The 17313-nt window shown below is 36.6% G+C and overlaps 1 protein-coding gene across 18 annotated transcripts in view; it reads left to right on the forward strand.

The window, feature by feature from the left end:
• LOC120081346 (putative UDP-3-O-acyl-N-acetylglucosamine deacetylase 1, mitochondrial) overlaps positions 1-13503 on the forward strand; it is a 33516-nt gene extending 20013 nt beyond the window's left edge. For 10 of the 18 annotated variants that reach the window (XM_039036121.2, XM_039036115.2, XM_090315698.1 and 7 more), the window contains 3 exons: positions 8198-8342; positions 9753-9860; positions 13140-13503. In XM_039036121.2, coding sequence (XP_038892049.1) covers positions 8198-8342; positions 9753-9818 — 211 coding nt within the window. In that variant the 3' untranslated portion in view covers positions 9819-9860; positions 13140-13503. Of the gene's footprint in view, positions 1-7690; positions 7812-8197; positions 8343-9752; positions 9869-10871; positions 11703-13139 lie in introns of those variants that run through there. The other 8 variants (XM_090315696.1, XM_039036117.2, XM_090315704.1 and 5 more) reach the window with 5 other exon arrangements.
• The last annotated feature ends 3810 nt before the right edge of the window (positions 13504-17313 follow it).

A 17313-nucleotide genomic window follows, 5' to 3' on the forward strand; every position in this document is an offset into this window, starting at 1 on the left:
GTGGGATTTAGTGGGTCAAGTGTCTTCAAAGGAAGACAACACTTAGCAATGCAAAAGTTGGCATTTCCCACTCACAAATGTTGGATATTTCCACTAACTTGATCAAAGGTCAAAGTTCGACTCTCAAAGTCCAAAGTCAACAAATTTGACTTTTTAACTTCAAAGTCAAAAGTCAACAATTTGACTTTCATTGCATTTTTGACCAAGTCAACAATTTGACTTTTAATGTGATTTTGACCAATTTCATTTAATTTTAAAATTATTAAAAATTAAATTAATATTAAATAATTAATTAAACAATTTAATTAATTTAATTTAATATTAAATCCAACATTAATCCTGTTGAAAAAAGAGGAAGAAAAGAACCCAAGATTTACGTGGAAAATCCTAGATCAGGAAGAAAAAACCACAATAGAGACTGATTTTTATTATTAATTCTGATAATCAAAGTACAAGAGAATAGGCCAAATAAATAGACTAGTGGGAAGCCCTAGGGTACACACAATTACTAAAATACCCCTAGGGTTACAAGCTGTTTTTTTCAGCACTCCCCCTCAAGTTGGGGCGTAAATATCAATAAGATCCAACTTGCTGACACAGTAATCAAAGCTGTCTCAGTAACCCTTTTGTGAGCACATCTGCAATTTGCTGATTTGAGGGAACATAAGGAATGCATATACTTCCGTTGTCAAGTATTTCCTTGATGAAGTGTCGGTCGATCTCAACGTGTTTTGTTTTGTCATGCTGAACAGGATTATTTGCAATGCTTATTACTGCCTTATTGTCACAAAATAGTTTCATTGGGAGCTCATTGTCTTGATGAAGATCTGACAACACTTTCATCAACCAGATTTCTTCACATATTCCTAAAGTCATGGTCCGATACTCAGCTTCTGCACTACTTCTGGCCACAACTCCCCGTTTCTTGCTCCTCCAGGTCACAAGATTACCCCAAACAAAGGTGCAATACCCTAATGTTGATTTTCTATCAACAACAGACCCTGCCCAATCAGAATAAGTGTAGGCTTCAATGCAGCGTTTATTAGACTTCTTGAACATTAACCCTTTACCTAGTGTACCTTTCAGATATCGTAGGATGCGTTCAACTGCTATCATGTGTTCTTCACAAGGAGTTTGCATAAACTGACTGACGACACTCACTGCATATGAAATATCAGGTCTCGTATGAGATAAGTATAACAATTTCCCAACTAACCGCTGATACCTTTCTTTATTGACCGGAACACTGTTACTAGTATTGCTGAGCTTTGAATTATATTCAACTGGGGTGTTAGCAGGTTTGCACCCAGTCATTCCTGTTTATGTTAGAAGATCAATCATGTATTTCCATTGGGACACTGAGATTCCGTCCCTAGACCGGGCTACTTCCATTCCGAGAAAGTATCTTAACTTCCCAAGGTCTTTAATTTCAAACTCTTTGGCCATCTTTGCTTTGAGTTTCACAATTTCATCATCATCATCACCGTAGAGCACAATATCGTCAACATACACAATGAGAACTGCTACCTTCCCTGAAGTTGACTTCTTTGTAAAAAGTGTATGATCTGAGTGCCCTTGGGTATACCCTTGTCCTTTGACAAAGGTGGCAAATCTGTCAAACCAGGTTCTCGAAGACTGTTTCAACCCATATAGCGACTTTCTCAGCCGGCAGACTCGCTGTTTGAACTGAACTTCAAATCCGGGAGGAGGATTCATGTAAACTTCCTCCTTAAGTTCTCCATTGAGAAAGGCATTCTTTACATCCAGTTGATGCAGAGGCCAATCTTTGTTAATTGCAACTGATATCAATAGCTACGGGAGAGAATGTCTCAGAGTAATCTACCCCTAAGGTTTGAGTAAACCCTTTGGCAACTAACCTGGCCTTGTATTGATCAAGAGTCCCATCTGACTTGTACTTTATAGTGAAAACCCATTTGCACCCAACTGTCTTGTGCCCTTTAGGTAGGATCACCTGGTCCCACGTTCCATTTTTCTCCAGAGCTCTCATCTCCTCCATAACAGCAGCCTTCCAACTTCAGTTCCCATTGCTTCCTGTATGTTACTTGATATCACCCCTACATCTAAACTAGTGGTAAAGGCCCTAAATTCAGATGACAGGTTATTGTATGTCATGTAACTATGCATAAGGTACCTTGTACATGACCGAATACCTTTCCTCAGGGCTATTGGAAGATCAAGAGAAGCATCATATTCCTTCAAACTGTTAGAATTTCCACTGTGATCACTAGTCTCCTCTTCCTATTTCTCATCTTCAGAAATCACACCTTTTTCACCATTATCTTTAGTATCACTCACATTTTCTAGAGCTGTGTCTGAATCGTCATTTGTTGTCGTCTTCCCATCTGCTATAGTGGTGCTGTCAGCACCTTTTCCTCCTTTTTCCTCTCTGCACTCATTAGTACAAGTATCAATCTCATTAATTTCAATCTCATTAATTTCAGGAATAGACGTAACTGATGTCGGGTTTGACTCATTGACCGGAGCCGGAGATGCAACAGGTGACGCTGCTTCCTTCCTGAGATTCTTCCTATAGTATGTTATCCATGGGACTTGATTGGTAGGAAGGATAGGCCCAACATGTTCGGGAATAGGGGCAGACTCCAAGGGAACTGTATATGTGGACCAGTTAGTCTCTTCACTAGAGGTCTCCCCCTGAAGATGGCTAACAGGGAAGAAGGGTTGATCCTCAAGGAAGGTGATATCCATGAAAACAAAATATTTGTGAGAGGGTGGGTGGTAACATTTATACCCATGTTGATGGAGTGGATACCCAACAAAGACGCATTTTTGAGCACGGGGGGTAAATTTTGTGCGGTTTGGACTATGGGAGTGAACAAAGGCAACACAGCAAAAAACTCGAAGTGGTACATCGGCGACTAAACGAGTCGTAGGGGAGGACTCTTTTAAACAGTCTAAGGGGTTTTGAAAATTGAGGACTCGGGAAGGCATTCAGTTGATTAAGTGAGTAGTAGTAAGGATGACATCACCCCATAGGTAAGACGGGAGTGATGTGGATAGCATTAAGGACCTAGCAACTTCCACCAAATGACGATTTTTCCTCTTGGCAACCCCATTTTGTTGGGGAGTGTAGGCACACGAACTCTGGTGGATAATCCCTTTGGATGCAAGAAACTCCTGGAAGGAAGCGTTAAAGAATTCCTGCCCATTGTCACTTCTTAAAATACCAATCCTGGCATTAAACTGGGTTTCCACAGTGGCATAAAATTGTTGGAATATAGATAACACCTCGGACTTATCAGTGAGAAGAAAGACCCAAGTATGCCGAGTGTGGTCGTCTATAAATGTGACAAACTAGCGTTTCCCTGTGGAGGTTGTGGTTGGTGAGGGACCCCAAACATCACTATGGACTAAAGTGAAGGGTTTGGATGGTTTACAGGGCTGGGAGTGGAAGGAGACACGACTCTGTTTGGCACGAATACACACTTCACACTTTAAAGAAGACACATTAATATTGCGAAATAAATGTAGAAATAAGTATTTCATGTACTGAAAGTTCAGATGCCCTAAGCGGTAATGCCATAACAGAAAATCATTCTCAGAGGTAGAAAAATTTAAGGAGACAAGGCTAGTCCTATAATCATTCCTAGAGGAAGCATCATCAGTTAGGAAGTAGAGTCCCCCATCGTGTTGGGCAGTGCCAATCGTTGTCCCCGAGCTTAGATCCTGAAATAAAACAGAGTCGGGTGAAAAAACTACCTGACAATTCAAATCTCTTGTAATCTTACTGATGGATAACAAATTATATGAAATTTTAGGAACATGCAAAACGTCCCGCAAAACCAAACCCTCAAACGGAGATAAATCCCCTTTTCCTGCAACAGGTGCGAACGACCCATCTGCAATCCTAATTCGTTCGTTACTAGCACTTGGATAATATGAGAGAAACTGATCAGAGGTACCAGTAAGATGATCCGTCGCCCCTGAGTCAACAATCCAAGGTTTTTTACTGTTCACACTAACAAGACCAAAAGACTGTATATTGCCTGACTGGGCGATAGTACTGATTCCAACTGTACTCAGGATGGTGGTACTGTCAGCTGAGGAAAACCATGCAGGATATTTGTAGTGGGTAAAATAGGGAAAGAATTTACCAGGTTTTCAGGGTAAACTGGTATGTTGGCCGAAAAATCAGGTTGAGAGTTTGTCCCAAGAACCGTCCCGAAATCTGCAATCTGCTGTTGTAGATGGGCAAAATGCCGTTGGAGATCACTTGTAGACCATCGGCAAGGCTGATCTGCAGATCCGACTGCTAGTGTCATCGACCCACTTGGGCAGAAGATGGGCGCATAAGGACTTACCGGCTTCTCCTGGAATGGTTCGACCACAGCTGCTGTCCGGAAACACGTTGAATATGCCCGCTGATAAGAAATTGCGATCGGCAAGATCTGCTCCGACGGGCTCGTCGCACCGGCGGGGTCGACCGACGAGGAGGTGCGGCTGGGGTCAAGGTGTGGCTGGAAGCGCTGCGATCTGGTCGGCTGGGCCATCAATAATTGCCAGATTATCAATGGATCCGGCTACCCTTTCAAGAGGTCTAGCTTTTCTTTCACACCCGCTTTCGACCATCCAATTCTTCTTCTAGTCATGGTCACCATTTTGTTATCGCCGCTACAGACTACTTCCCTATACAAGGGTTCAAGTTTCGATCGATATTTGCGGAGTTGATTATCCCTCTCGAAAACGAAGATTTGAAGTGGTCTATAATTTACTGAGTACTCGGTATAACTCACGCATTCGTGTACAAACCAGTGCAGACGAAGTAACACGAATATCTCCGGTAGTCAATCTATTTCCATCAGCCGGCCGGTGGGAGCGAGAAGTTTGGGATATGTTTGGTGTTTCTTTCCTGGTTGATTGGTCTATAAACCCGGGTGGCACTTTCCGCGGTTTTGTGCTTTTTACATTTTGATCCCCTTTTCCTCTCACCCCGGTTCTGGTTCAGGAAAGGGTCAACACAAGGATCTGACTTCGTAGCAATCTCTGGAGTTTTCCCTTATCCGAACGGGTCTCGCAAGAAAATAGGATTTTATATTGAGCTCCAAATATACGCTATTGGGATAGGATGGCTCCTACTAGCTCAGCAACAAGAAGAAGGAAAAGGATTAAATAGAGGAACTCCTGAACATTTGGCGATCTCAGATGTGTCGATATCGATGGTGAAAGACATATTTTGTTACTAAAAGGTGGGAAGAGCCTCTAAGAAAGAAGAGAAGGATGAGTAAGAAAATCAGAATTTGTCTCGAGCACGACATGTGTTCTCCTGTCGTCAATCTTATTAGTCGGTGTCTCCACTAGCTGTAGGGCAAAACAAGGCGTTCAGCTAAGAGCTGCCAGCAGCAACTAGAGCATCCCGTCTGAAGGTCGAAGGCAGGCTTCGAGATTGCGTATACGCGAAAAGAGATCGCTTTCGACTTTCTACCTCGACGTTTTGTGCCCACTTCGAGCGGCCGCGATCTGTCGAATGGCTCAAGCGGCTGCGATCTGTCGAACGGCTGGAGAACACTGGGATCAAGCGGCTGGAGTGGATCGAGCGACTGGGCTGTCTGCTGTTCGGCTGGGGGAAGAACGGCTGGAACTTGGCCGATTAGGGTTTGGGTCTGAAACAGATTTAATTATTTTGGGCAGTGCGGCTTGGAGATATTGTTCCACGGCTTCCCGAACGACTTTGGCAATATCGGCTTCCCAGCTAGTTCCAATGGAGGTTGCTAATGGAGAATCTGGTCTATTTTCATCAATGATGGCTAGGGTTTCGTCGCCATGCTCTGATACCATGTTGAAAAAAGAGGAAGAAAAGAACCCAAGATTTACGTGGAAAACCCTAGATCAGGGAGAAAAAACCACGATAGAGACTGATTTTTATTATTAATTCTGATAATCAAAGTACAAGAGAATAGGCCAAATAAATAGACTAGTGGGAAGCCCTAGTGTACACACAATTACTAAAATACCCCTAGGGTTACAAGCTGTTTTTTTTCAACAAATCCCAATCAATATGAATCACTATCATAATCTTGATATTTAAATCTATTTAAATATCTCCTATTTTCACTCTCTTCATGTTTAATTCACGATTAAACATTAGGTTAAATATATTGTATATATTTAACGCTTTGTTCCAAAAACCAAATTTGAACACTTCAAATTCGTTCGTCACACTGTTCTAAGGTTTAGTCCGATATGTAGGGGGATCTCATGGACCTATAGATCATGGGCTCCAACGATCCACGATTATCCGGCTAAACTCTTTAAACTAATTAACCACCATTTGTTGACTACCGGGTCACTCCACTAAAGCCCAGTAGTTGCACACCCCTCACTGTAGATATATTATGTCCACTCGATATAACCATGATTAGTAAGTTAACCCATCACACTTCGTAACAATGGTTGGGTCAAAAGCTGTTTTACTCCGAGATTACATCTTGCTCCTTAAGTCCCATTGATCCTCTAATGAACAATTGGTTTGTGATCCAATCACTAAATCGAGTCCCTCTCGGGCCATGAGAGGGTGGGACCTCTTGTTCAAGACCTGGAGTCAGCACTTAAGGGAACAACCTCTCTACTATCCCTAAAAGCGGGTAGGAGTGAATTCCGTCTTGCACCCTATGTCCCCAACTATCTACCCGGTCTTACCCTTAAAATGAGAGGCTTATTGAGCTAGCGCTGTTGAGCTAACCCTCACCCATGCAAATTTAAGGATAATCCCGAATAAACAGGAGTTCATAGTTAGCTCAGGATTAAGGTCAAGTTTCCTAGGTCATCGCTTTGAAATAGTCAGTCAACAGGGTTATAAAGTAAGAGTGACTTAATTCTTGGTCCGATCTTATGCAAACTTATTGTATAGGATGCCCCCGCTCCTCATGTCAATACATGAACGAATCAGGATTACTTCGTTTGTAGCACTTTACAATAAATTGTAACAACTACAGAGTGGGCCGCATTCGATTCGATAGTTTTACCAGAATAAGGTACCCAACCTTATTCATATACTATAGACCGTTTTGGCTATTTACTAAACTTGATCGACTCTTATGTCTCCACACAAAGTTCATGTATTCAAATAATAACCATGGATCTTTAGTTTATTATATTTAGACTTTACAAGTGCAATTCATATATTCAACAACAATTTTATTGAATAAACCTCAATAGATAGTAGAGTATGTTTAACATTACAAACTGGCAGTTTTAGGACATACAACCCAACATGTGTGGGACCATAAAATATTTCTGTTATTAGAATTTTCTCTTATTAGAGCAAGGGTAGGAGGTTAGACGTTTTTAATTTTTGCCATTTCTGTAAATTTGTAGCTCTTTGAGCAAGTTGAGAGGGAGGACGTCCTCAAGCTTCCTTGGCTTTTGCCAAAATAGTGATTATATAGTCGTTTTAGCAAGGATTTTTGCTCTCATTACTACATGATTTTGAGTTATATTAGTGAGCCTCTTTCCTATTGGAGCAAGGTTTCCTGGTTCATTTTCTTTCGTTAGCTCTTTGTTGATAGCTTTCCTCTTTTTCTTGGAAGTTTCTGGATCAAATTTATGAAGTTTGGAGGATTGTGGATTTTCTTGTTCTCTCTATATTTAGTGTTCGACACCAGCAACTAGAGGTTTTGTTAAGTAGTTATTAGAATCTTCGGGAGTTTTTCAGGAGTCTTGCTTGGAAAAAAATCTGTCTCTTTGCATGGACGCTTCTTCTTTGGCCAGATCGTTTTGTGTCTGCTTGATTAAAGGCCTCCTCTTTTGGTGTTCTCTTCTCAAACCTTTTGCTGGTGAGCTTTTCATGATATATGTTTAATTTGGGATCCCTTAATTTTTTATTTTTGCTCTCTCTCTCTTGTGTAGTTTGGCAATAGTCAAGTTTCATTTCTGGTTCAAGAAAATAGTCGTTTAATTAAGAAGATATTTTCTTGTCAACTCATAAATGAGAATGCAATGATGGAAAAAGTAATAGAGAGTTGCCAAGTTGTTTGTGAAAAGACCGATGGCAATGTTGACTAGTTTGGTTTGAATTATGGATTAGTTATACGTAAGTTACGTTGTAAGAGACTGGTGTATTTTGGAAATATATATATGTGTTTATTATATAAATAGAGAAGTCTTACTAAATTAAAATATATAGAAATTAATCAGATTTCCCTTTTCCTATCAACTCCAGTGTCAGCAAAGGTTGGATCAATCCCCCATTGCGTTTCCATGATGAACCTTGTCGCCACAAGGTTTTAGATTTTATTGGCGATCTCTCACTTTTTGCACAGTTGGGCAGTCAAGGGATTCCGGTGGCACACATAGTGGCTTACAAGGTAAGTTCTTTGTGATTTACTTCTTTAGTATGTGGTTATTAGGTATAGGATTATACTTCAAACCAGATTATAAGAATTCTTTAAAGCACAATCTAAACTTGTTTTGTTGTTTCTTACGTGCATGTCTTTTACTTATTCCTCATGCATGTCGTTGCCTGCATGATAAGAGCAAGGTATTGATGATTATGGTGTGTTGTGTGTGAGAAAGAGAGCGAAGTATCTTCTCAGATCTCCTTGCTCTTCTATGTCTTTCTGTCCTTGCCCTTTTTAAATATATTGATGATGTCATACCTATATTTAATTCTCTTGCCGTCGGCAGCTAATAGGAATTTATGAATTTGATGTTACCGTCTAAGATATATTTCTATTGTTTCCTCATTTCTCTGATACATTCTTGCCTCTTTGTGATTTGTTAATATCATGCCCTCCTTGGACATACTTGCATTTTACTACTACGCCTTGTTTCTAGAAGCTGCATCGAATTAAAGAAGTGCTTTATTTGAGGAATGGTGTGCCATGACTTTCAATTTTGAACCTCTAGTACCCATAGCATATCTTGAAAGGTATTGTTCCTCATATTATTCAATGAAAGAAACAATGAAAGAAAATTTCCTAGGGCAAGATACAAATTCCTCGATCTTGCTCTCAAGAAAGATATTCAGCCAAAAACTAACTTCCACTAATTCCCCCCCTCACACACATAAACTCTTTCCTTGAACTAACCGTGGTCCCCACTCCTACCATCATTGACATTTTCTATTCCTTCTTACCCCTTCGTCGATAATAAAGTATGACTGGAGGCCTAACATATCCATATCTTACTTTTTTGAACCTTGCATGTGACTAGATGGTGTGCTAAAGTGTCGATATAATTAAATTTACCATTTCTTGTTTAAAAAACAATTAAATTTACCACAACCCATCAACTTATGCTTTTGGAGATCCCGTGTTTAAACCCCTTAAAGTCATTTCTTCTCAAATTAATATTGATTTCCACTTGTTGGGTCTTCTACAAATTTTCAAGTCAACAAGGGGGAATGTTAAAATATTGATATAATTAAAATGATCATAACTCATCAACTTGTGCCTTTGGATCAATCAGTGATTTGAAACAATTATATGTTTTGTACGATTCTTTTGAACTAAATATGAAGGATATGGTTAATTGATACACTTGAGTTTAAATCTATGTAATTCCCAAAGTTTAGGGTGCAAATTGATTTTTTCTTTTAAAATTTATTATGTTTTTATGTTCTTTTGGTTTATCTTCCGTTTTTGAAAGAAGTTATGTTCGTGGATTTGCTTGGGAAGCTCAAAGGGAATAAGTTTTGCAACCCTTCTTTTTCTTCTTTTTTTTCCCATCTTTTTCTTAGGGATATATATAAGATTGCGGGATTTATCTCAATGCAGGGTGGTCATGCTATGCACACCAATTTTGTTCGCCACTTATCGGAAAACATTCGAGTGGAGAAGTAGCTGTCTTCCCTTGCAGAAGTATAAAAAGATGCTACAGTTGCGGTAATGAGGTCTTTGACATTTCTCCACTAGTTGCTTGATAGGTGAAACTTGGGAAATGATTAGAAATAACCCTCAAATGTTTCCATCTTTCGGAACTAGCACCCTTTTAAAAAATTTATTTAAATGGTTTTTCTCTGTCCATTTTGACCGAGATCGACGACCGAGATGTGGACAAAAAAATAAACCTTTTCATCTTATTAATTATTTTGGGCTTTCTCGGCGAAATTTTGCATGATTAACATCGAGATTCTACTAATTTTTTCAAATAGTATATAATCTTTTCAAATCTTATACCAAATCTTATATTTTTTCAAAATTTATCCGAATTTGGTTATTTTTACCAAATCTTATATCAAATCTTACTTAATGTTTTAAATCTTTCACCAATTTTGTTTCCACAATTATTTGAATTTTCAAATGGATTTACTTATCCAAATGGATTTTCTAGATGAATGTTAGGTGAATGCACTGTGATTTTTAAATTTTGGGAGATCAAATTTTGCAAAAAAATAAGTAAGATTTGGGAAATATATAGAATCTCGGTGTTAATCCTGCACGAGATTTCGGTGGTCGATCTTGGTCGAGATAGACCGAGAACAATTATTTTAACGAACTTTCTAAAAGAGTGCTAGTTTTGGAAGATGAAAACTTCTGGGGTTAATTTTGACAATTTTTCATGAAACTTTTAAGATCTATTTCTGAAATAGAGACATTCTGCTGTAATTTGGGAAAATAGTTGTGTAAAATCTATATGTACGATCAAAGGGTAGGCTTTGTCACAATTGCATGGTATTGGTAATAAGTCTAAACGGCATTATAGCATTTTCTTAAGTTTCAACATCCGGATTTGGTTTTGATTCAGGATACAAAGCGACCACTTTTTTTATAATCTCTTATCAAATCTTTATGGAGTTCAGGGGTTTGGCTGGACTTATGTTGAAGCTTTTGGAAAATCAGATCTTCTAATTATGTGGGATGAAAACAATTCAACTCCTTTGGAATTTCTTATAGGTGGTTTTACGTCATCCGTTAAATTCAAGATTCAATGAAATATTTGGTGCTGGGTTACCAACGTTTATGGCGCATTATTCCCCAATGGTTCAGTTCAGTTTTTGTTCATTGGGATGAAGTTACATGCCCTTGGAATCTCACTTTCCAAAAGTCGCTCAATGAAGAAGAATTTTCAGATTTTCAACTTTTGCTAAGCTGTTTAGTTCGCAAACAGTTCTCCTTCTCAGTATTCAAGACGTTGGTCTTTGGACTCCTCTAGGAGATTCTCAGTTAAATCATTCTCTAAACATCTATATTTTGCGTCCCCAATGGCTAAGCTTATCATGCTATTTGGAAAGCCAAATGCGCAAAGTGTATTAACTTTCTTGTTTGGATAATGCTTTCACAAGCTTCAAACACTATTTGTCCTTTGTGTTTAGCTCGTTGAGAACATCCTTCATATTTTGGTGATGAGCATCCTTCATATTTTGGTTGGTCCACACTTGGCCTCTAGTCTCAGATTTTGTGGTCCATTGCAGTTAAAGCTCTTTTGTCTGAGATTTAGTTTGATCATAATTAGAGGGTTTTTATGATAATTCCCTCCCTTGGTTGGCTTGTCTGGATTCAATTTATCTTCTTGCTTCTTCATGGTGTTTTCTATCCAAGGCTTTTTCTAGTTATTCTATTTAGGATATTAGTTCTGCTTTTTCTAGTTATTCTATTTAGGATATTAGTTTTGAATTAGAGCGTTTTTATTTCCACTATATAACTCTGAGTTATCTAAGTTGTAATTTTCTTTATTATTGTTCATGATATTTTGAGCATTAGACTCTTTTCAATATATCAATAAAAGGTCTCGTTTCCTTTTCAAAAAAGAAAAAAAAATAAAAATAAAAATAAAATACTAGTGTCGTATATTGGAGGAAGATTTTGTGTTCCTTTAATCCACAATTCAAAATGAGGTGAAGATTGATTTAGGTATGTATCTGTATGTTGTATTCGAGTATCCTTAACCCGTTAGAGAAATAGGCCCCGTTTGGTAACCGTTTTTTTTTTTTAAAAAAAAAATAAAATTAAGCATATAGACACTACTTCCACCTTTAAATTTCTTACTTTGTTATCTACTTTTTACTAATAGTTTAAAAAACCAAGCCAAATTTTGAAAACTGAAAAAAGTAGCTTTTCAAAAAAGTTGTCCCGTTTTTGGAATTTGGCTGAGAATTTAACCATTGTACTTAAGACAGATGCAAAGCAATGTAAGAAATTGGGGAGAAAATAGGCTTAATTTTCAAAAACCAAAAAGAAAAAACGAAATAGTTACTAAACGAGGTGTTAGCTTTTATCTTCTTTTGAAGGGAATAAGAGAACACTGCATTGAAGTGAAGTACAAAATTTGCCTTAATGGAAATAATTGATAGAAAAATTGGCATTGGGAATCTACGACTCGCGACAAAGCTCTGTTGGCTAAATGGATTTGGCGTTTCACCCTTGAGGCTAATTCTCTCTGACATAGGATTATTGTTAGTAAATTTGGTTTTCATCCTTTTGATTGGTCTTCAATAGAGTTAAAAGACACTTATCGGAACACGGGGAGGATATTTCCTTGGAGTTCCCCCCCTCCCATTTGGTTCATTGTACGTGGGGGACGAGAAGGAAACATATTTTGGGAAGATCGGTGGGTGGGTTATCTGCTCTATGTTTCCTTGGCTATTTCACTTGTTCATTAAAAAATTGTTTGATCTCTCTGATTTTCCATTGTAGTCGGGAGCTCAATGTCTTTTTCTTTTAGTTTCCGCCGTTCATTGTCCAATTAGGAAACGACAGAGGTTGTCTCTCTATTGTCATTAATAGGGAAGTTCAATTTAGGCTTGAGAGAAGGGATGTGCAACTCTGGAGCCCTAGTCTGTTGGAGGGTTTCTCTTGTAAATTTTTTTTTCATACTTTATTGAACCCTTCTCCTAACAATGAGTTGGCTGATCCAGAGGCTTCCTGTGCAGTCGACCCTACATTTTGTAATTTTTCATGTTCCTTAAAACTGTCGTACGTGCATTGAATTCGTAGCTACATACATACATCTTGCACTAACTTGCAACGTCACTCTTCTCCTTCCTCATGAACAGCAACCAGAGTTTTTGAGTTGCTGTTGTATTAAAGCGATTTATTTGCTCTGTTCGTCATAAACATAATCTTTTGTGGGATTCACATATGGTCTCCGTTTACAGTCATTTAATGTAGAGGTTACAGTTTCTAATATCTTGCTGATACACTTTATTCTGAAATTCTCTGCAGGAGTCCACAACTTTCTTACTTTCTTCTTCCTTCATCGGCTGACACCCAAATGCGTGCTCATCGAGGAGGATATCATCGGCATGTGAAGAACAGTACACCTCAAAAATCGTTTCTTGATGGTAGTGTTATTGATCACTTATTTGACAGAGTCGATACAAATTGTTTAGAGAATGACAGTTAGATTGACAAGGCTTGGTCCTTTTTAGGTGATAGCTGCTAAAACTTCACTCCAGGTTATTAATGTTAGATGCAAATTGTATTCTAGTCAGTAGGAAGGATTCATGGGCGTCTAATTTGAGTTTGACCATCCACTCTGGAAGTTTTCTTGAAATCATAATCATTCAAATTGACAATCGATCTTAAACATCCTTCCATTTGGAACGTCTTTTGATCTAAGAGGTCATGAGTTCAATTCATGGTGACCATTTAGGATTTAATATCATACGAGTTTTTTTGACATTAAAATGTAGGGTCAGACGGGTCTATGAGATTAATCGAAGGACGCGTAAGTTGGTTTTGGACACCCACGGACACAAAAAAAAAAGGACATCTTTTGATCTCGAAACTTCTATAGATCATCTTCTCAACTGTTAGATATTTTGTATTGTGTCCTTAAACTTTCCTTCAATGTTTAGTTCGTTTTTTTAATTAATATTATTGGAAAGAAAACATTTCAGTAGAGAAGTAAAATACAAGGGAGATTTGCAAAAAATGCTTGCTGAAGTTGTAATAAAAAGCACATTGTCTTAAAAAGGAGGGAAACCTTTATGTTTTCTTACAGGAAGTCTTTGGTTTCTTTTAATTCAGTTGCATGAAAGGAAGCTCCTAATAAAGTCAATTTTGTTCATATTTTACTCTTTTCTGTTTCTTTTTCTTTTTTTTCTTCTTCTTTTTTTTCCTTTTATTTTTTTTTAAAAATTTATTATAATATGAATTAGAATGTGCTATATCCAAACGCAACTTTAACCTACAACAACCCTACTCTTCAATTGGTGGTTTGGTTGACTTGCCCATTGGCTTGGTCCAATTTTTGTTGTTCAAATGGGCTAAAAAATCGAGTCTAATCAAACTTCTTACTCATAAATGAATAAATTTCATGTCTATATTAAGTTTGTATTAATTTTTGTTTTGAAAAAATGATAAAGATCAAAATTACTTTGTGCGTAGTGTAGAAGTTACTGCAAAGAAAATTAGGGGTAAATAAACGATGTCAGCGAGTACGAAGATAATTTCTCATAAAAGGAGAAGAAAAATGTGTTAAAAAAAAAAATAAAGACCTTTTATTTTAATATTGCACTTTGAAAAAATAATTAGGAAAATATAGTGGTTTTGAAAATATTTAGAAAAATGTAGTGTGGTAGAGGTATTCATAGGTCGGACAAGGAAAGAGTATTGAGAGTTGAAGTAGTTCATTTCTTTTCTTCTTTTTGTTAGTTGTCTTCCCTTCCACTATATTTTTATTTATTTCATCGTTAGATTACTCTATTCAAGTTGCCTTTGATAATATAATGACACTTTTTTTTTTTTTTAATGAAAGTTTCAAATTGTTAAAGTTTAATAATTAAAAATTGAGTTGTTAAATTCTCATTTAAGAATAATAGATATAATTAAATTTAAATTTAATTCAACTAGTTAAAATATTATATCATCGACTTAAAAATTAGATATATGTGAACAAAATAATTTCTAATTAATATATTAGTGAGCATATATTGAGATCACGTACATACCTAAGTTGAAATGTGAATTGAATTAAAAGAATATTAGGTTAAAAACATGTTTGATCGTGGAACTTTCAAAATTATAGATGAGCAATGACAAGAGATACAATCTCTTTCAAACCTCTCAAGTTATAGAGGAGCAATGACAAGAGATACAATCCTTAAAGGCTAGATCGGGCAAAATGAAAGAAAAAAGACAAATTGAGATAGATGATGGAAAGCCATGACCTTACATCTCATGAAATCACAAGATAAATCAAATTAAGTTGAGTTGAATGCTTAATAATTGAGTTGTTTTTCTTTATAATTGAGTTTTAGGTTTTCATTGAAGGGTTCTTTATAATTGAGTTGAATGCTTGTGAGCGTTGGCTTCCTCATCTTAATGGGAAGGTAAGGACCATCAATTCCTACTTATAGAGTTTTTCCCTAATTGCAATCTCATGGGACTTGTGCTAAATTCTAAATCTCTCTATTTTGTTTATGGATTTTCATCTTTGGATTATCTTCATGGTTGTTTTTCTTTGACATTGTTTGAAAAACTAGTCAAAGTTGCATGATTCATCATTATGGATTAAGAATTAATCCGTAATGGTTAATCCTCTTAATCACTTAATAGCAAAGTTCAGTCAAACTTGTAGATTATGTGGCATCCTATGAATTACTATTGTTTGTTTAATTAGATGAAGATCATACCAAGTGACTAGTTAGATGTTACCCATTTGTTATAGGTTTTAGCATTTTCCCTAAAAATTAATGTGGTTAACTAATTTATTTGGCGTCCACTACATCTAAATATATTGGTTAATTATTAGCTTTGCACTTTTGGTCAGCACCACTGAATATGTTGGCTAAGCATAAGAAAAGAAATGTGTAACATCCCATGTTTTCGGTAATTTTAAATTAACGAAAAACTATCTTTTTAGTCCATTAATTTTATTAGAAATAGGTGCAATTGATCCTTAAGATTTCAATTTGACTACTTTAGGTTCTGTTTGGTAACAATTTCGTTTTTTGTTTTTGTTTTTTAAAATTAAGCCTATTTTCTCTTCATGACTTAAAATGATTTGCATCTTTCTTAGATACAATGGTTGAATTCTTAGTCAAATTCCAAAAACAAAAATAACTTTTTTCAAGCTACTTTTTTTAGTTTTCAAAATTTGACTTGGTTTGTTAAACCATTGGTAGAATGTAAATAACAAAGGAAGAAAGTTGGAGTGAAAATAGTGTTTTTATAGGCTTAATTTTAAAAAAAAAACAAAAAACAAAAAACAAAATGGTTACCAGACGGGTTTAAAAATGAAAATAGGTTTAAAAAGTTCTTATTTCCATTATTTACATCAATTAAACTTTGTTATTATTGCCAACATTAGCCTAACTCAACTGGGATAATCTTAGTACTATTGACCTTGAAGTCAGACGTTCGATTCTACCACCCTACACTTTATTTACAATAACTTTGCAATAAATAAAAAGAATTTAATTATTATTTTAAATATTTACATGACATTTTTAAGAGAAATAATTTCCCTAAAAAATAAATATTTTTTCTGTCCTCTCTTTTTCCCCTCCCTCGGCCCTCTCTCTCGCTCTACCGTTTTCTCACTGGTGACTCCATGACCAAACCACTCACTCGCCTTCACACAAGGATTTCATCTTCTTTATCACCCAACTTTCCAAATACCCAAAAGATCCCTAACTTCTCAATTTAGTTAGAAAAAAAAAATTGTCCTTCCCACTGCCCTCCAATTCAACCAGCTTGTTAGACTCTCTGATTATGTCTTCCTTAGCTCATAAAACTCATTAAAAATATGTTTGTTGGTATCTTTATTATCTCTCCTTCAGAAGTATCCAAATCAAGATTTTCACCCCCTTCGTCCCTCTCCAGCTTCCAAATTAAATATAAACTATTTTCTATAACCTTCTGAGTCATTGAAATCGGAAAAGAACCGATTTGTTAGGTCAAGATTTATGCTCCGTGCCATGGCCAGTGCTAGGTGTTAGCTGTGGTTTTCTAATGGAGTCACCGATGAGGGGACTGGAGGAACAGGAAGGAAGGATGGTGGGGAGAGGGGAGTAGAGAGATGAGAGGTATAGGAGAAAGAGGATGGAGAGGATATATATATATATATATATATATATATTAATTTAAAATGTCATGTAAATATTTAAAATAATAACTAAAAATATTAATTAATGTATAACATGGAAATAAGAGCAGTTTTGTCTGACTTTGGTAAGTACTAAGGTTCTAAAAGCATTCTATTTTCTTAGTAGTTGCTGGAATTTGGTATTCTAATTCTTAATCTTATGGTCGGCTTAAGTTCAAGGCTTTATTGGAAAATCAAAGATAATTTTAAATCAATCAATTAATAGTTAGGTAAGTGTTTTAAGGACTTTGTAGATTGAGATTATGTTTGGAATTATGTCCGAGTGGTTGAATTTGATTATGGTTC

This window comes from Benincasa hispida, chromosome 7 (genome assembly GCF_027475165.1).
Source record: "Benincasa hispida cultivar pf3 chromosome 7, pf3_genome.v1.1, whole genome shotgun sequence".
Lineage (NCBI taxonomy): Eukaryota > Viridiplantae > Streptophyta > Magnoliopsida > Cucurbitales > Cucurbitaceae > Benincasa > Benincasa hispida.